Consider the following 20,538-nt stretch of genomic DNA (forward strand, 5'->3'; position numbering starts at 1 on the left):
GATGGAGCAGGAGAAAGGTGAGGTGCAGGACTCAAATTCTAGTAAAAAGACCATTAAGTCTGACTGAGACTGGAGGAACCCCTGAGAGGATGGCCTCTGGAGTCTCTCTCAGCCCAGAACTAAAACAATATCCAAGGCCAACACTTCAGACAGGGATTGGGCTGAACCGTGGGACATAAAATGATACTTGTGAGGAGTGTGCCTTTTAGCTCAAGTAGATACCAGAGACTAAACGGGCAGCTTCTGTCCAGAGGTGAGATGGGAAGGCAGTGAGGGTTAGGAGCTAGTTGAATGGACATGGAGAATCCGGGGTGGAAAGGAAGAGTGTGCTATCACAGTATGGGGAGAGCAATTAGGGTCACATAAAAATGTATGTACAAATTTTTGTATGGGAAAAAGAAAAAGAAAAAAAATGGTTGTACCATTTTGCATTCCCACTAGCAGTGCACGAGAGTTTCAATTTCCTCACATCCTCTGCAACATTTGTTATTTTCTGTTGTTTTTTTTTATTAGTGCCACTAAAGTTGGTATGAGATGGTATCTCATTGTAATTTTGATTTGCATTTCTCTAATGGCTAGTGATCACAAGCATTTCCTCAGGTGTGTGTTAGTCGCCTGAATGTCTTCTTTGGTGAAGTGTGTTCATATCCTTTGCCTATTTTTTAATTGGATTATTTGTCTTTTTGTTGTGGAAGTGTTGGATTTTCCTATAGATCTTAGAGATTAGACCCTTGTCGGATATGTCATAGCCAAATTTTTTTTCCCATTCTGTAGGTTCTGTTTTTACTCTTTTGGTGAAGCCTTTTGATGAACATAAGTGTTTAATTTTTAGAAGATCCCAGTTATCTAGCTTATCTTCTGGAGTTTGTATTCTATTTATGCCGTGTATTAGGGCCCCTAGCGGTGACCCTATTTTTTCTTCCATGATCTTCATAGTTTTTGGTTTCATATTTAGGTCTTTGATCCATTTCCAGTTAGTTTTTGTGTATGATGTGAGGTATTGGTCCTGTTTCATTTTTCACAGATGGATATCCAGTTTTGTTGGCACCAGTTGTTGAAAAGATTGTCTTTTCCCTGTTTAATGGGCTTTGGGCCTTTGTCAAAGATCAGGTGAATGTAGTTGGATGGATTTACATCTAGTTCTTGAGGTAGCCTTCTGGGCTTACTGCTCTACCTTCAGGCTTGTCCCCACCAAACTCCTGCTAAATCTGACCATGTCTCTTTCTGGTACACAGTCCTCCTGGGGATCCCTTTGGCCTACAGGAGTCTGATGTAGGCTTTCTGGGATCCATTCCAGAGTGGCTTTCTCAATCTGCCCCCAAGGGATCTGGTTTCAGCCTCATCTCCCTCCGCTCCTTCACTGCATCAGCTTATAGCTGGGAGCATGCAGTATGTTTTTCCTTGTCTTTTCTGCACCTTTGCTCTTGCTGTTTGTTCCTTCTGTCCAGCATTCCCTTATTTGTCTGGATGACTCTTACTCAGTTGAAACTTCCACTCCTTCATCCACCCCACCAGACAGGGCTAGGGGCCCTCACCTATGCTCCTGCAGCACACTACACACACCTGTATCAACATGCTTTCCATGTTGCATTGACGTTATCTGCTTATGTGTCCATTTCTCCTAATTTACCAAAAGTCATGGAGAGCAGAATGTATTTTAGTCATCTTTGCACCCCAGAGCCTAGGACAGTGCACATTGATAACAGGCACTCCACAGATAATTGCAGATCTGAGTCATTTGGGGAACAGATATCTGTTTCTCCTGTTCCTGAGGCTTTAATCTTGCCTTTTTGGGTTGGCTATGATTGCCAACACTCTTACTGTTTCAACCATTGCAGCTCACTTTGGCTCTTATGAGGCACCTCTAGATAGACTTGAACCTCCAACCTTTTGGTTAGCAGCCAAGTCCGTTAATTGTTTGCACTACTCAAGGACTCCCTTAGCTTTCCTACTTTTAAAATATAATTGTCTCCTTTTGTTATTTTAAGTATTTCTGTATATACATTGAACACTACATCAGATGATGTTATAATTTTTTCTTCAACCATCAAATATGATTTAAGAAAGTCATGAGAAGGATGTTGTTCGTTATCATCGAGTCGGCTCCAACTCATGGCAACCTTATGTATAACAGAACAAAACATTGCCTGGTCCTGCACCATGCTCACGATCATTGGTATGTTTGAGTCCATTGTTGCAGCCGTTGTGTAGTGACTTCCAACCTATTTCATACATTCTGTATAAGAAGAATACCCCCATTGCCGTTGAGTTGATTCCAACTCATAGCGACCCTATAGGACAGAGTACAACTGCCCATAGGGTTCCCAACCTGTAAATCTTAATGGAAGCAGATTGGCACATCTTTCTCCCATGGAGTGGCTGGTGAGTTTAACAGTAGACCTTTTGGTTAGCAGCCAAGTGCTTAATCACAATGCCACCAGGGCTCCTATAACAGAGATAGTCTATTGTATTTATCCTTACTCTTTTTTCTCTGAAGTTCCAAGCCTTCTTCCATTATCAATTCCTTCTTTTCAGACAACTTCCATTTGCCATTCTTTAAGGGTAGACTTTCTAGTCACAAGTACTTTTAGTTTTCCTTCATTGAAAATATGCTTATTTTCTCTTCATTCTTGAAAGATATTTTTGCTTGAGATAGAATTTGTGATTGACAGTTCTTGAAATGTTCTCGAAATATTGAAAATACTCCTTCTCACCTCCGTGATTTCAGAAGAGAAATCCATTGTCATTCAAACTGATGTTCCCCCATATCTAATATGTCATTGCTTTCTGGCTACCTTGAAGAGTTATTCTTTGCCTTTTGTTTTCAGAAATTTAATTATAATGTGTTTTGATGTAGATTTCATTGGTTTATCCAATTTGAGGGTTTGCACAGCCTCTTCAATCTGTAGATTTCCATCTTTCACCAAATTTAGGAAGTTTTCAGCCATTATTTTTTAGTGCTTTTTCCTTCCCACGCTCTCCCTCTCCTTCTGGGACTTTGATAATACAAATGTTAGCTCTTTTGTTGTTACCCCACAAGTCCCTGAGACTCTGTTCAATATTTTTTCAGTCTATTTTCTCTCTGTTGTTTCAACTGGGTGAATTCTATTGATCTGTCCTCAAGTTCATTAATCCTATCTTCTCATCTCCACTCTGCTATTGAGCTCATCCAGCAAGTTTTTTAGATTATTATTTTTTTAGTTCTATAATTTCCGTTTTATATATACGTATATATGTAACTTTTATTTCTTTGCTAAGATTTTCTCTGTTTTTATTTGTCTGGAGCATGTTCATTGCTCATTCATGTGTTTTTGTGATGGCTGCTTTAATATCCTACTCAGATAATTCCAGCATCTGATTCATCTTGGTGTTGGTGTCTGTGGATTGTCTTTTTTCATTCAGTTTGAGATTTTTCTTGTTTTGGGTGTAAGTGCTTTTTAATGTATCCTGGATGTTTTGAATATTATGAGACTCTGGGTCCTATTTAAGTTTCTTTTTTCATCAGACAGTCCCCCTGTGACAGTTTAGCACAATGGCCAGGTGTGTGCATATTTTTAGCTTCCTGCTGGGCCCCACCACACCAGCCTGGGAATTATGACGCTCTTAACACTATCCTCATTGGGGACGGGTGGAATGGAAGTTCAGCTCCCCCCTTTGGCCCACTAACACCTTCCCAGTGAAAAGGGCACCAGCTTGTTGCCTCTGAGTTCAGCTCCCTGCTGCCCCTGCTCACACCACCTCACAATACCTAGTTCTCTCTTGCTGATGCCAGGTGGGGATGGAGGCTCAGCTCCGCCCTGGACCCTGCTTCACCCTGCCTCCTTCAGTCTCATTGCTAACAGGTGGGTGTGGAGGTTTAGCTACCTACTGGACCCTGCTGACACTGGGATAGAGGGAAAGTCGAGTGCGGACTAGCTCCGCATCACACCATCTTGCTAATCTTGTTGTGTGGGGTTGGAGGCTCAGCACGCCATTGACGTTACCTGACAGTACCTTGGTGGGGGAATCAGGGCATTGCCTGCTTCTGCCAGGCAGGGGATGGGAAATTAGGTTCCTGCTCAGCCCCGCTGACACCACTAGGTGGGGAAATTGGAGCCCCACCCAACTGCTTCCTTGGAGTGAAAGGGGCGAGGTGAAAGAACCTCAGGGGGGCAGTGCGGTTTTTCCATCGGTGTATGGCTGAAATACAGCAGGTATTACCCAAAGGTTTTCCGTTGTTGTGTGCCGTAGAGTGGATTCCGACTCCTAGTGACCCTATCTGACAGAGTAGAACTGCCTCATAGGGTTTCCTCGGCTGTAAACTTTACCAGAGCAGATCTCCAGGTCTTTTCTCCGGGGATCGCTAGTGGATTCGAACCGCTGAGTTTTCAGCTAGCAGCCAAGCAATGAACCACTGCACGCCACCAGGGCCCCTGTTTCCAGTTCCTTTGCGAGGGAGAACCAGTTACCGTCAAGTCAGAATCCAGGTGGATTCTGACTCTGTGGCACAATTATTATAATTATTTTATTTATTTGACTAAGGGGAACAGGCTTTTCTAGGAGACTTTTTGTCCATGTCTGTTGGAGGCTTCAGTTGGAGGTTTCCACGTGCCTTGTCTGGGGTATGTGAGAGGCAACAAGGAAACCCAGGGAATGCACCACTGTGTCATTCCTCAGTTCCATTTTTCAGAGTCTTCCAATGCTTGCTGGTTTTGTTACGTCCAGGAATGTTTCACCGGAAGAGGAAGGACCTAGGAGGAAAGGCTATAAACCCTCTTTATAGCCTCTGTATCAGTTTTGGAAAACACAATTTGGGCATTAGAAAAGAAAGTTTATTCTCTAAAAGACAAATTACAGTAAATAACCACTAAAAAACAAAAAAACTTTATTACATTATTCAAATGCCTTCTCACTTTTTAGAAGTTGTTCTTAAAATCTTCAATTATTGTTTACTCGTGGCAGATACATTGATAGTTCTAACAGTTTTTCTTTAAGTATTTTATTGCAGTATTATTTAACATACACAAGCTTATTACTGTGACATCTGTATTGTGACTTACATCTCTTACCAGTATAAAATGACTTTCTGTAATGCTCCTTTCAGTGAATTCTACACTTTTTAAGTGACATTTTGACTCCTGTATTCTTTGGCCAGTCTATCACTTTAAAACATTTTAGTTCAACTTGTTTGTCTTTTATGATTACATTTTGATTTTTGTTCCCATCCAAGAGTTTCTAATCTTTTAACAGGGAATTTCCCCTGACTTATTGTTGTGACTGATTTGTTGGGTTTTTCTATGTTATCTTGTTTTCTTCTCTCCAGTGGAAAATTGAGAGAGGGGCTTCAGCTCTCATTCTCCCACCTTCCTTCCCTGGAGAGAGGGGAGCTAGTTGTTCATACTTTGCTAAAGAATCTGCTTTGATTTGTGTAAATACTTTGAGCTCCCACCTTTGTCATCTGGAGGTAGTTTAGGTTCCAAGAAAATGACTCAGATTCATTATAAAAGGAAAGAATTCAGCAAATAGTTGTTCTTATTGTCCTGCATCAATGTGATGATGGTAAGCCTTTACATACCTAACTCTACCTTTCCTTGCAGGTAAAGATGTTAACTATTCAGACCCAGAACTTGCTCGTGGATTTTCACTATATGGATTCAATACCGTTATCAGTAGAAGACTGGGCAAGGAGAGAGAGGTGCCAGACACCAGGAATAAAATGTATGTTCTTCCTACTAATTGTGTAAATTAACAGTTACTAGCCAGATTTTAATTTTAGCATATTAGAAGTCTTGTATGAGAGATTTCTGTTTTTAGGATTTGAAATCAGATGTTCTCAAGACCCAATTTCAAGATTCTAGAGCTTGCAGTGTAGAGAATATCCTTCCCATTGGCACAGTATGTGTTCTAGATGTTCCAGGAATTGAGTCACCCACAAGATCTTTTTTTCAGTCACCAATAAGGACTTCTCACCAGGAAAGCTTCAGACACCCACCTCTTTTTTTCTTCAAAGTCTGCTTTATTTCATCGTTCCTTCAATTGTTTGTGTTAGTGTCTTTTTAATATCCTCTGATGACTTCCAGCCAAAGAGGTTGATAGTGTCCCTTAAATAAAGGAGAGGTAGCTAAGTTTAGGAAAATAGGCAACTTCTAGTAATACAGAGACAAAGGGCAGGTACCAGGAAACAGGAGAAAGTGGGCCCACGGTGCCTTGCAGAGTGAAACACAAACATTCGAAACCACACATATAAGACTCAAATAAGTTCCTAGATAGCCAAGTGCCACTTCTCTTATGGCTCACCCAAGAGAGGTAGTGTTTGCACATAATGACACAATCTATCTAGGTCATAAAAAAAGAAAAAGAATTTCAATTCATACGAACCACAGGATGCAGTATGAAATCAATTAGAGGACAACGTTTTTTCTCAATTGAATATTTAACTACTACAAGGGAAGGTCAATAATTTTGAATGCATAGAAGCTATGACTTTCCCTCCATGCCATCATTTTCTCCCTCTGAATCTATCTTCTGAAATAGCATAGCTCCCTTTATTCCCTTCCCTATCACATGATTATTTGTTAAGAAATTGTAGAGAGACTAAAGACTGAAGCAAACTGGGCAGTTTTAGTATTCAGAATATTAACTTATGTGATAAGGAATTCAATTCTGTACAAAGTATATTTCAACTGCTAGGAAATTGAGTCCAAGCAGATTTTAAGCCATTATTGTAGTTAAAGAGCTTTACATGATTATTTTCACTAAGCTAAAGAAATACTTGATACAGATCTTTTTTAAAGAATAGATTCTATTAATTGGTCTTTTCATTTAGTTTTTATTTTGCAATTTTGCAATTTTGAAATAATTTCAGGCTTACTAAATTGTTGCAAAAGCATTTCAAATAATTCTCGTATAGCCTTTACTTAGATGCCCTAAAAGTTAACATCATACATACCCACAAAACCAGAACAATGAACAAAATCAGGAAATTAACACTAATACCATACTATTGGCTAATTTACAGATATTATTCAGGTTTTTACAGTTGTCTCACTATTGCTTTTTATTCTGGTAGGACCCACCACAGGACGGCTTATTGTGTGGGTTGTCCTGACTGCTTATTTTCCTTTGCTCTGAAGTAGCTCTTAGGTCTTTATCTTTCACGACTTTGACACTTTTAAAGAGTTCTAAGAACTAGTTACTTTGTAGAATGTTCCTCAGTTTGGGTTTGTCTGATGTTTCCTCATGAATATAAGTTCAGGTCATGCATTTTTGGTAGGCGGGTCACAGAAGTGTGTGTCCTTCTGGATGCATCATATCCAGACGCTCATGATGTCCATTTGGCCAATTACTGGTGATGTTACAGTGTGTGCCAAGTTTCTACACTGTAAAATTATTGGTTTTTCCTTTTGTAATGAATAAGTATGTAGATTTAATTGTTAATCACAGATTATCTGGAAAATATAGGACGTAACAACAGGGAAGATAAAAACACCCCAAAACCACTTTTTCTTCGTCTTAAATGCGTAAGTTAAAACATGACCATCTTCCCTCTACCCAGTCCAGATATAATCATTGTCAATATTTTAGTGTATATTCTTCCAGAAGTTATATATATATACATCGTATAAATAAACAGCAAGTATAGGGCATAAACATATGGTCTTTATGAAAATGGGACTTACTTTTCATATTGTTCTACAGTGTGTGGTTTTTAAACTTAGTAATATATCACGGAGATTTTTTCAAAGCGTTATACATAACATTTGCCTTGTTAATTTTAACAATTGAGAGCAGTTATCCATCGTGCAAATGTATAATTTCCCTATTTAAAAAAATCCAGGTTGTTTTCCAATTTTTTGCCTTTACAAAAATGATGTAATAAACACCCTTGTACATATATTTTTAGGTACTCATGCTAATACTTACAGAGGAAAAATTTCTAGAATGAGATTTCTCAGTCATAGGATTTGTTATCATAGGTTAGTTTTCATTTTGTAGAATTTTATATAAATATAATTTACTCAGCATAATTATTTTGAGAGTCAGTCATGTTGTATGAGTTCTTTCCTTTTTATTGCTGAGTAGTACTCCATTGTATGGATATACTAAAAAGTTGCTTACCCTTTCACCTGTTGAAAGACATTTGGGTTGTTTCCAGTTTTTGTCTACTGCAAATAAAGCTGGTATGAACATTCATAATCAAGTTTTTTATGGGCAGATGCTTTTTTTCTCTTGGGTAAATACTTAGAACTGGAATGGTTAGATCTTATGATGCATATTTAACTTTTTAAGAAATTGCCATTTTCCGAAGGTAGTTGTACCATTTTACATTTCAGTTCCTGCACGTATTCGTTGACACTTAGTATGGTCAATCTTTTAATTTTAGCCATTTTAATAGGTATGTAGTGGGTATCTCATTATGGTTTTAATTTGTATTGTCCTAATGACTAATGATGTTGAACATCTTTTCATGATGTTTACTTGCCATCTGTGTATCTTCTTTGTTGATGTTCAAATATTATGATCATCATTTTTTCATTTGTTTGTTTTCTTATTATTGAGCTTTGAGAGTTCTTTATATATTCTGGTTATAAGACCTTTATCAGATATATGATTTGCAAATATTTTTGCTAGTCTGTGACTTGTTTTTTTCATTCTTTAAACAGTGCCTTTTGATCAGCAGAAATTTTTAATTTTGATGAAGTCAATTTATTCATTTTATTTTTTATAAGGTTGTATTTTTCATTTTTCTTTTGCCTAACCCAAGATCACAAAGATTTCTCCTATTTTTCCTTCTAGAAGTTTTATAGTTTTGCCTCTTTCATTTAGGCCTATGATTCGTTTTGAGTTAATTTTCATGTATGGTATGAGGTAAGGCTATAAATTCATCTTTTCGTATGTGAATATCCAGTTATTCCAGCACCATTTATTGAAAAAACTCTCTCTTGAAGATTGGATTGCTTTTGCACCTTTGTAAAAAAAAAATCTGTTTTCCATATATGCAGGGCCTATTTCTGGACTTTTTATTGGTTTACTGTTTTATTGGTTTGTCTATTTTGAGGCTAATACCATACTATCTTGATTACTGTAGCTTTATAATAAACCTGGAAATCAGATAGTGTTAGTCTTCCAACTTTTTTTGGTCTTTTTGAAGGTTCTTTGCATTTCTGTATGACATTTAGAATCATCAGTAAATTTTACAAAAAGGCCTGCTGTGGTTTTCATTGGAACTGCATTGAGTCCAATTTGAAGAGAATTGACATCTTAACAATATTGAGTTTTTTGACCCATGAACAAGTGTTAAAATGACATGGCATCAGACCTCGACTAACTTCAGGTGGAGAAGAAAGAATCAAGATCAACATCAGCCCAAAGCTGATTCCTACGAGGTAGAGGTCAGACATACCTCCACTCTCCAACCTTTTTAACAATTCTGACACCAGCCATCCCTCCCATGGCACTCTCTACTTTTTTGCTGGGTTTGATAATTCTTTGCAATGGCCACACAGAACTCACAGACCATACGTACAGTTATGGAGTTTATTATGGAAGTAACAAGTTACAGTTCAAGATCAGGATTAACTTGGAAGTAACAGAAATGACTCAGGATACAATTCTTCAATCAGGACAGCTTTTCTTGGCTGTGCGTGGAGGCAGGCCCCTCTCTTGGCCCTCAGCACTTACTCTCAGCCCTCAGCCCTCAGCCTTCACTCTTGGCTGGCCTCTGCCCTGCTCAGGCAAGTGTTACAAAGCTCTTTAACTCTGCCGATAAGTGCCCAGAAGCACCCCACTCTGCCGGGAAGCCTCCTGCCCAAAGGCACTCATCTGTCTCGCTCCATGGGTAGGTGAGCCTAGCCTGCTGGTCCCATGCCACTGCCATCTCGTGCTGTCTTCAGTATTACAGCTGTCTCTGCTCCTGGGTCTAGAAGGTTCTCAGTGCAGGAACCCCGGGTCCAAAAGAAGCTTTCTGCTCTTGTCCCCTCTGGTAGTGAGGTCCCTTCCAACCTCTGAAACTGGCTCCCTTTAAGCCTAGCAGGATGGCAAAACTGATCAGTCCCCTAAAAGTGTTTCATGCACCTTATTTGCATAGTCCCCCCCTACAAGTGTTCCATGCAATTTATTTGCATTAGCAAAACTGTCCAATCCCATTGATGGGCCACAAGCACCTTTTTTGCATAGTCCCACTCAATCATTTTGTGTGCGTTATAAGACCATGGCTAGAAGGGCCATATTAAAGCAATTTACTGCATCACAAACAGGTATGTCTCTTCTCTCATCTGGGTTTTCTTAAATATCTCTCAGCAACAGTTTGCAAGCTTCAGAGTACTGGTATTAAAACCTGTTATAAGATTTATCTCTTAGTATTTCATATTTTGATGCCATCGTAAATAATATTTTTAAAAATTTCAATTTCCAATTATTTGTTACTAGTACATAAAAATATAATTGAATGTTGTATATTACCTCGTATTCTGTAACAAGATCCTAAACTCAAAAGAGTCTAAACTTGTATCTTAAAACTCACTTATTAGTTAGTTCTAGTAGTTTTTTTTTTTTCTTTTTAATATTCCATTGTGTTTTCTATGTAGGTGGGCATGTCACCTGGGCATAAAAACACTTTTACTTCTTCCTTTCTAATCTGGATCTTTTATTACTTTTTCATGACTTACTGCACTAGCTAAAACTTCCAAGACAATGTTAAATAGAAATGGTGAGAGTGGATATCTTTGCCTTGTTTTTGTTCTTTGGGGAATAAACCCAGTCTTTCACCATTGAGTATCATGTTATCTGTGGGTTTTTCATAGATGCCTTTTATCAGATTGAAGAATTACTTTCTACTCCTAGTATGCTGAAAAATTTTTTCATCAAAAACAGACGTTGGGAGGTGGAGGAAGATGGTAGAGTAGGCAGTTGCTCCCATTTATCTCCCAGCAACTAACCCACCTAACAGCGAATAAAAGCAAGCACAGACTGAGATCTCAGAACTCCAGATGACAACTGAAGTGTTGGAGAGTTGAGGCGAGTCCAGAAACAGGGGAGAGGAGAAGAGGGGTAGCACAGAAGCTGAAAGATCCTAGCTGCTGCCACCCAGAAGATTCAGCTCATCGTGCCCATTTTGGGACAGGGACTGACAACACCCCAAAGAATGTAGGATAGGAGCTAAACTGAGGAAGATGTAGTCCGACTTTTAAGGTGACACAGATTGGCTATGGGAGTTCCTGGGCAGCATACTTGGGAGGGGGCAAAGGAAGACCAGGACACTGTGAGGGAGTGTTGTTGAATCTCGTGAAGACCCAAGGCAGACGGGCTCTAGGACCTAGACAAATTGAAAAGCTGCACAACACAGCCTTCAGCCAGGAGGAGAAAAATACTTCAGACAAGCAACAGAGAAGGAACAGACTGCCTGCCCGCAGCAGGACACTATGGGAGAGCCTGTATAGGGTGCACATGAGGGGAATACATAAAGTGCTCCCCATCTTGACCTCAGGAAAGCTGAGCCCCATCACTTACATCTGCGTCCGTGGCAAGAGAAAAATCTCCTGCTCATGCTCATTGCCTTCCCAAACTCCACATGAGGGGGTAAAGGAAACCAATCCCAGAAGTACACTCAGGACCACAGCCAAAACCTCAGAGGACAGAGGGAGCTAACATATCAGCAAAGTCAGCCACCTCAGGGAGAATAAGCACCCAGAGACTTAAGCACCCAGATAAAAACACACAGAACTGACTCAAAGCTGAAAAAAAAAAAACTAAGGACAAGAGTGCCCCCTAGTGGTTCTTAGGAGAAGCTAGCAGAGCTAAATCTAACAAGTATAATTCCCTTAAAAATCAGAAAGATTAGAATTTAAAACATTTTTTAAAAAGATATCGAAGTCTCAAGTTAAAAAAAAATAGTAAAACACAAAATCACACAAGAAGGACCAATCAAAAGGAAAACATAAAGAATAAATTTCTCCTGTGAAGACCAGGTTGATGGAAAAAATAGAAAACTTCCAGACAAAGGTACTAAATTTGTTTAAAGAAAGCAAAAAGCACACAGAAAACAAACTAACAGAGATCAGGAAACAAACTGAGGAACAAAATGAGAAACTCAGTAAGGAAATTGAAAACATTAAAAAAATAGAATTGCTGGAACTGAAGAATGAAGCAACTGAATTAGAAATGCAACAGGAACACTCAACAACAGAGTCGAACAGGCAGAAGGCAGAATAAGTGAAAGAGAAGACAGAGTAACTTGAACTTATCGAGTTTCAAGAGAAACAAGAGAAAAGAACAAATTAAAGCAAACAAAGCCAAATGGAAATATGAGACTCAATTAAGAAATTTAACATTAGAATTATTGGAATTTCAGAGCACTATGACAATAATAAAGGCATAAAAGGAGTTTTCCAAGAGATGATCATAGAGAATTTCCTGACCTGCACAGAGAACCAAGCCTGCAAATACAGAAAGCTACACTAATGCCAATTAGAAGAACCTCAAAAAGATCAACCATGTGCCACACTCTAATAAAATTCCTGAAAACCAAAGACAAGGAGAGAATTCTGAAAGCAGCAAGAGAAAAACACCCTTTAACATACTAAGTGTCCTTCCTAAGAATCAGTGCTGATTTCTCCCCAGAAATTCTAGCGGCCAAAAGACAAAGGAGCAACATATATAAAATACTAAAAGATAACAACTGCCAACCTAGAATTCTTACCCAGCGAAATTATCATTCAAAAATGAGGGAGACTATGAAGCAAACATAACCCTGATACCAAAACCAGACAAAGACACCACAAGAAAAGAAAGTACAGCCCAATATTTCTTATGGATATAGATGCAAAAATCCTCAACAAAATACTAGTGAACAGAATCCAACAGCATATTAAGAGTTACACACCATGACCAAGTGGAATTTATTTGAAAAATGCAGGAATGGTTCAACGTTAGAAAATCAATCAACATAATACATCATATCAGTAGAACAAAGGAAAAGATCCACATGATCAGATCATATCTATGTACGTAGAAAAAGCATTTCATAAAAAACAACACCCTTTCTTGATGAAAACCCTAGAAGATTGGAATAGAAATGAAATTCCTCAGTACGATTCAGAGCATATATAGAAAGCCAACAGCCAATATTATACTTAATGGAGAAAGACTGAGAGCTTTCCGCTTGAAATCGGGAACAACACAAACGTGCCCGCTCTCACTACTTTTGTTCAGTATTGTATTGTATTGTATTGTATTGTATTGTATTTCTCCTAACCAGAGAAATAAGACAAGAAAAAGAAAGGTATCCAGATTGGAAAAGAAGTAAGATTATCTCTATTAGCAGATGGTAGGATCCTATACATAGAAAATCTCAAAAAGTCCACAAGAAAACTTCTAGAACTAATAGAGGAATTTAGCAAAGTTGTGGGGTACAAGGTCAGTAAACAAAAATCAGTTGGGTTTCTATACACCAGCAGTGAGAAATCTGAAAGGGAAATTAGGGAACCAATGCCATTTACAAATAGCATCTAAGAGAATTAAATACCTAGGAATAAATCTAACCAGGGATGTGAAGGACTTATACAATGAAAACTATAAAACACTGCTGAAAGACATTAAAGAAGACTTAAATAAATGGAAAGACCTTCCATGTCCATGGATTGGAAGACAATATTATTAAGATGTCAATACTACCCAAAGCAATCTATAGATTCAATGGAATCCTGATCAAAATTCCATCAGCCTTCTTTACAGAAATAGAAAAACCAATCCTCAAATTTATATGGCGTGGCACGAGGCCCCAAACAGCTAAAACAATGTTGAAAGAGAAGAACAAACAGGAGGACTCACATTTCCTGATTTTAAAACATGCTATACAGCTACAGTAATCAAAACAGCCTGGTACTGATATAACAATAGAGACATAGACCAATGTAATAGAACTGAGAGTCCAGAAATAAATTCATGCATCTGTGGTCAACTGATTTTTGACAAGGGCGTTAAGTCCATTCCATGGAGAAAGAAGAATCTCTTCAATAAACAGTATTGGGAAAATTGGATTTCCACATGCAGAAAAATGAAACAGGATCCAGGCCTCACACCATACACAAAAACAAATTCAAAATCTATTAAGGACCTAAGTGTGCAAACTAAAACCATAAAATTCTTAGAAGAACAAGCAGGGACAATGCCGTCAGGCCTAGGTCTTAACAGTGGATTATCTAATATAATAACAAAACCACAAACAGCAAAAGACAAAATAAAAGGGACCTCACAAAAATTAAAAACTTTAGTTCATCAAAAGACTTTACCAAAAAAGTGAAAAGACAAGCTACTTACTAGAAGAATATCTTCGGAAACCATATATCCGACAAGAATCTAATAACCAAAATACATATAAAACTTTGACAGCAACAAAAAGACAAATAACACAATCATAAAATGAGCAAAGGACTTGGATAGACATTTCACCAAAGAGGACATTCAAATGGTCAACAAATACATGAAAAGATGCGCAGTGTCATTAGCCAGCATAGAGATGCAAATCGAAACCACAATGAGATACCATCTCACGCCTACTAGGATGGCTAGGAGCCGTCGTGGTGCAGTGGTTAAGAGTTCAGGCTGCTAACCAAAAGGTCAGTAGTTGGAACCTACGAGCCATTCCCTAGAAGCCCTATGGGACAGTTCTACCTTGCCCTATAGTGTCACTATGAGTTGGAATCGACTTGATGGTTTAGGATGGCTAAGATTAAAAAAAAAAAAACTAAAAATAACAAACGTTGGCAAGGACGTGGGGAAATTGAAACACTTATCCATTGCTGGTGAGAATGCAAAATGATACAGTCGTTGTTGAGAACAGTGTGGCGGTTTCTCAAAATACTAAAATAGAACTGCCATATGACCCAGCAATTCTACTCTTAGGAATATACCCAAAAGACTTGAAAGAAGAGACTCAAACAGAGACTTGTACACCAATGTTCACTGCAGCACTATTCACAATAGCCAAAATGTGGAAACAACCTAAATGCCCATCAACAGATGAATGGGTAAACAAATGTGGTACCTACATACAATGGAACACTATTCAATCAGGAGAAGAAACAAAATCTTGATACATGCTACAATATGAATGGAGCTTGAAGACATTATGCTGAGTGAAATAAGTCAATCACAAAAGGACAAATATTGTATGACCTTGCTTATATAAACAGACAAGAAAAGGAAAATATATATATAAAGACGAAAGTTTATTAGTGGCTACCAAGGGCTGGAGGGAGGTGGGAAAGGGGGGTCAATGGTGATGGAAATATCACATTGTTTAAGGGTAGGGTTGTACTAATTGGCAAAAATTGTGTGATAGACATACTTATGACAAAAGAAAAAAAGAGTAGCTGCTGAGGCTGCTTATGTACAATCAAAATCCTCATGGGATTTGGTTTCTTAGTTTGGAGGTTTAGGGTCATGGTTTCATGAGACATCCCTGTAAATTGGCCTAATAAACAGTTTAGTGTGCCTGCTCTACCTCCTAGTTCATTGCATAGTTCCTGGGATCTGAAAAGCTTGCAAGCTGTTATCCAAGGCACAACTGGTCTCTATTCACCTAGAACAACAGAGGAAGAATGAGCATCAGGAATAGGACGATGTGGAATTCAAATCAGGAATAGATTTAACATGTCAATGTTTTATGTTACATGTTGCTCATATGTCAAATGTCACAAATGTAAGTTGTGTAATGTAACATGTGTGGTAACCCCTAAGAAATCACCTCGAAAAAATATACAAAAGGAAAAAGGGAGGAAATCAAAAAGGCTCATCACAAGAAGGCAGCCAAACACAAATAATAACAGAAAAATGAGAATAAAAAGACAAAGAAGATAGGAAACTCAAAAAACAAATAGCAAAATGAATGAGGTAGACACTTCGTTTTTCAGTAACAAACTTAATGTAAATGGTTTAAACTCCCCACGGAAAGGGCAGAGTGGAACAACAGATAAAAAAGCATGACACATCCTTTTGCTATCTACAGGAAACACACCTAAGACATAAGGACACAAACAGACTGAAAATAAAAGGAGGGAAAAAAAATATTCCAAGCAACCAATAAATGAAAAACAGCAGGGGTGACCATATTGATATCATATAAAATAGACTTTAAATAAAAATCTGTTGCAAGAGATAATGAAGGCCTTTACAATCATAATAAAGGGTCAATCCAGCAAGAAGATGTAACCTTTATGTATATGCACTGTCATGGATTGAATTGTGTCCCCGAAAAATATCTGTCAACTTGGCTAGGTCCTGATTCCCAGTATTGTGTAATTGTCCACCATTTTGTCCCTATGTGTTGTAAATCCTGTCTCTATGATGTTGATGAGATGGGATTAGCAGCAGTTATGTAAACTTAATCTACAAGATTAATCTACAATTTAAGCCAATCTCTTTTGAGATATAAAAGAGAGTAGCAAGCAGAGAGACAGAGGGACCTCATAACACCAAGAAAGCAGTGCCGGGAGCAGAGCCTGTCCTTTGGACCTGAGGTTCCTGTGCAGAGAAGCTCCTAGACCAGAGGAAGACTGATGACAAGGACCTTCCTCCAGAGCTGACAGAGAGAGAAAGACTTCCCCTAGAGCTGGTGCCCTGAATTTGGACTTCTAGCCTCCTAGACCATGAGAGAATGAATTCCTGTCTGTTAAAGCCATCCACTTGTAGTATTTCTGTTATAGTAGCACTAGATGATCAAGACATGCACCTAACGTCAATGATCCAAAATACATGAAACAAATACTGACTAAAGTGAAAGGAGAAATAGACAACTCCACAACAATAGTTGGGGACTTAAACACACCACTTTCAATTATAGACAGAACATTTAAAAAAATCACTGAGGACACTGAGACCTTAAATAAAACCATAAGCTAATATGACCTAACGGACATATATCGAATACTCTGCCCATCATGTGAACAATACACATTTTTCTCCAGTGCACATAGATCACTTTCCAGAATATACCATATGCTAGGACACAAAACAAGTTTCAACAAATTTAAAAAGACTGAAACCATACAAAGCATCTTCTCTAACCATAACAGTATGAAGCTAGAAATCAACAACAGGAAAAATAAGGAGAAAAAATAAATACATAGAAACTATATAATACACTACTAAAAAATTATTGGGTCATAGAAGAAATCAAAAGTGAAATTAAAAATTCTTAGATTCAGACAAAAATGAAAACACAACATATCAAAACCTTTAGGACACAGCAAAACAGTACTCAGGAAAACTCATAGCAAGAAGTGCCTACATTAAAAAATAAGAAAGAGCCAAAATCAATAACTTAAACCAACAACTTGAACAAACAGAAAAGGAGGAGCAAAAGAATCCTAAAGCTACCAAAAAATAAGAAGAAGAAGAAGAAGAACTATCAGGGCAGAAATAAACAAAATAGAAAAACAATCAACAAAACCAGAAGTTGGTATTTTGAAAAGATCAATAAAATAGACCAACCACTGGCTAGACTGACAAAAGAAAAAAATGAAAAAAGGCAAATCACCAATTTAAGAAATGAAACAGGAGACATTACAACAGATCCAACTTGATAAAGAGAATCATAACAGGTTACTGTGAAAAACTGTATTCCAACAAATTTGAAAACCTAGATGAATTGAACAAATTCAGCAAATGCTTTTCTGTGTATATTGAGATGATCATATGTGTTTTCTTTTCTGATTTCTAAAGATTATGAACTCTATTTATCTTCCAGTGTTAAACCAACCTTACCCAACTTGGTCATGATGTAGTATCCTTTTTATATATTGTCAGATTTGATTTGCTAAAATTTTGTTGAGACTTTTGCATCAATATTCATGAGGGATTTTGATCTGTGTTTTTCTTTAATGTCTTTGTCTTGTTTTGTTACCACAGTAATGCTGACCTCATAGAATGAGTTGAGAATCATTCTTTTCATATTTAATTTTTTAATGTTTGTTCTTGACTTCTGATAAATACTTCTTATCACATTGAAGAAATTACTTTCTATTTCTTTACTTGAAGTTTTCCACCTTATTTTTTATTAACGTTCATTTTCCTTTTCTTTCTCTAAAAACAATTCCAAAATACATATAATGAGTGCATCACATGAATGCCAGAGTGCTTGAATTTGCTATGTTGGTAGCAAAGTCCGCTTTTGGCATGTATGCTGACTGGCCAAAGATGCACCAATTTGGAACGGGTTTATTTTGGAGTTTTACTTTAATCAGGAGTGGCTGATAAGTTTATTAAATAATTTCTCAGGATTGACTTAGCACGGTCATATGGTTTTCTTCCTTTAAATTAGAGCAACCCTTGCATTCCTGAAATAAACTGATCTGAGTTAAGATGTACTATTCTTAAATCTGTCAAGTTTCTCGTACTGTGGAGGCTTGCATGTTGCTGTGTTACTGTCAGCTTTGCCATCAGTATTTCAAATACCAGCAGGGTCACCCTTGGTGGACGGGTTTCAGCTGAGCTTCCAGACTAAGACAGACTAGGAAGAAGGACCTGGCAGTCTACTTCTGAAAAATTGGCCAGTGAAAAACTTATGAATAGCAGTGGAACATTGTCTAATATAGTGCTGGGAGATGAGCCCCTCAGGTTGGAAGGCACTCAAAAGAGGACTGAGGAAGAGCTGCCTCCTCAAAGAAGAGTAAACCTTAATGATGTGGATTGAGTCAAGCTTTCAGGACCTTCATTTGCTACGTGGCACTACCCAAAATGAGAAGAAACAGCTGCAAACATTCATTAATAATTGGAACGTGGAATGTATGAAGTATGACTCTAGGAAAATTGGAAATCATCAAAAATGAAATGGAACGCATAAAGATCAATATCCTAGGCATTAGTGAGTTGAAATGGACTGGCACTGGCCATTTTGAATCAGACAATCATATAGTCTACTATGCTGGGAATGACAAATTGAAGAGGAATGGCGTCACGTTCATCTTCAAAAAGAACATTTCAAGATCTATCCTGAAGTACAACAGTGTCACTGAGAGGATAATATCCATATGCCTACAAGGAAGTCCAGTTAATATGACTATTATTAAAATTTACACACCAACCACTAAGGTCATAGATGAAGAAATTGAAATTTTTTACCAACTTCTGCAGTCTGAGATTGATCAAACATGCAATCAAGATACATTGATAACTCCTGGAAAATGGAATGCAAAAGTTGGAAAAGAAGAAGGGTTGGTAGTTGGAAGATATGGCCTCGTTGATAGAAGTAACGCGGGAGATCTCAAGACAGAATTTTGCAAGACAAACGACTTCTTCATTGCAAATACCTTTTTTCAGCAACGTGAACGGCAACTACACATGTGAACTTCGCCAGATGGAATACACAAGAATCAAATCAACTACATGTGTGGAAAGAGACAATGGAAAAGCTCAATATCATCAGCCAAACAGCGCCAGGAGCTGACTGTGGAAGGGACTGTCAACTGCCCGTATGCAAGTTCAGTTTGAAGCTGAAGAAAATTAGAACAAGTCCAGGAGAGCCAACGTAGAACCTTGAGTGTATCACTGTTGAATTTATAGGCTATCTGAAGAATAGATTTGGTGCTTTGAACACTAATGATCGAAGACCAGATGAGTTGTGGAATGACATCAAGGACGTCATACATGAAGAAAGCAAGAGGTCATTAAAAAGGCAAGAAAGAGAGAAAAGACCAAAACGGATGTCAGAAGAGACTCTGAAACTTGCTCTTGAACGAATGGGAGAAATGATGAAGAAAAGCTGAACAGAAGATTTCAAAGGGTAGCTCGAGAAGACGAAGTATTATAATGAACTGTGCAAAGATCTGAAGATAGAAAACCAAAAGGGAGGAACACGCTTGGCATTTCTCAAGCTGAAAGAAGTGAAAAAAAAAAATTCAAGCCTCAAGTAGCAGCACTGAAGGAGTCTATGGGCAAAATACTGAACAAAGCATGAAGCATCAAAAGAAGATGGAAGGAGTATACAGAGTCACTGTACCGAAAAGAATTGGTCGACATGCAGTCATTTCAGGAGGTAGCATATGATCAGAAACAGATGGTATTGGAGGAAGAAGTCCAAGCTGCACTGAGACATTGGAGAAAAACAAACCTCCAGGAACTGACAGAATACAAATTGAGACGTTTCAACAAACGGATGCAGCACTGAAAGTGTTCATTCATCTATGCCAAGAAATTTGGAAGACAGCTACCTGGCCAACCAAATGGAAGAGAGGCATATTTGTACTCATTCCGAAGAAAGGTGATTTCAACAGAATGTGGAAATTATCAAAAAATATTAATATCACACAAGTAAAATTTTTCTGAAGAGCACCAGCAGTACATAGACAGGTAATTGCCAGAAATTCAAGCGGGATTTAGAACAAGGGATGTCTTAGTTATCTAGTGCTGCTATAACAGAAATATCACAAGTGTATGGCTTTAACAAAGAGAAGTTTATTCTCTCACTGTCCAGTAGGCCAGAAGTCCAAATTCCGGGTGCCGGCTCCAGGGGAAGGCTTTCTCTCTCTGTCGGCTCTGAAGGAAGGTCCTTGTCATTAGTCT

At 38.1% G+C, this 20,538-nt stretch overlaps 1 protein-coding gene across 1 annotated transcript in view; it reads left to right on the top strand.

Moving 5' to 3' along the window:
- Positions 1 to 20,538, top strand: part of GALNTL5 (polypeptide N-acetylgalactosaminyltransferase like 5) — an 87,024-nt gene that overhangs the window by 19,702 nt on the left and 46,784 nt on the right. The window contains exon 3 of the mRNA XM_004372751.2: positions 5,569 to 5,697. Coding sequence (XP_004372808.1) covers positions 5,569 to 5,697 — 129 coding nt within the window. The remainder of the gene's footprint in view (positions 1 to 5,568; positions 5,698 to 20,538) is intronic.

This window comes from Trichechus manatus, unplaced genomic scaffold (assembly GCF_000243295.1).
Source record: "Trichechus manatus latirostris isolate Lorelei unplaced genomic scaffold, TriManLat1.0 scaffold00020, whole genome shotgun sequence".
In the NCBI taxonomy this organism is placed as follows: domain Eukaryota; kingdom Metazoa; phylum Chordata; class Mammalia; order Sirenia; family Trichechidae; genus Trichechus; species Trichechus manatus.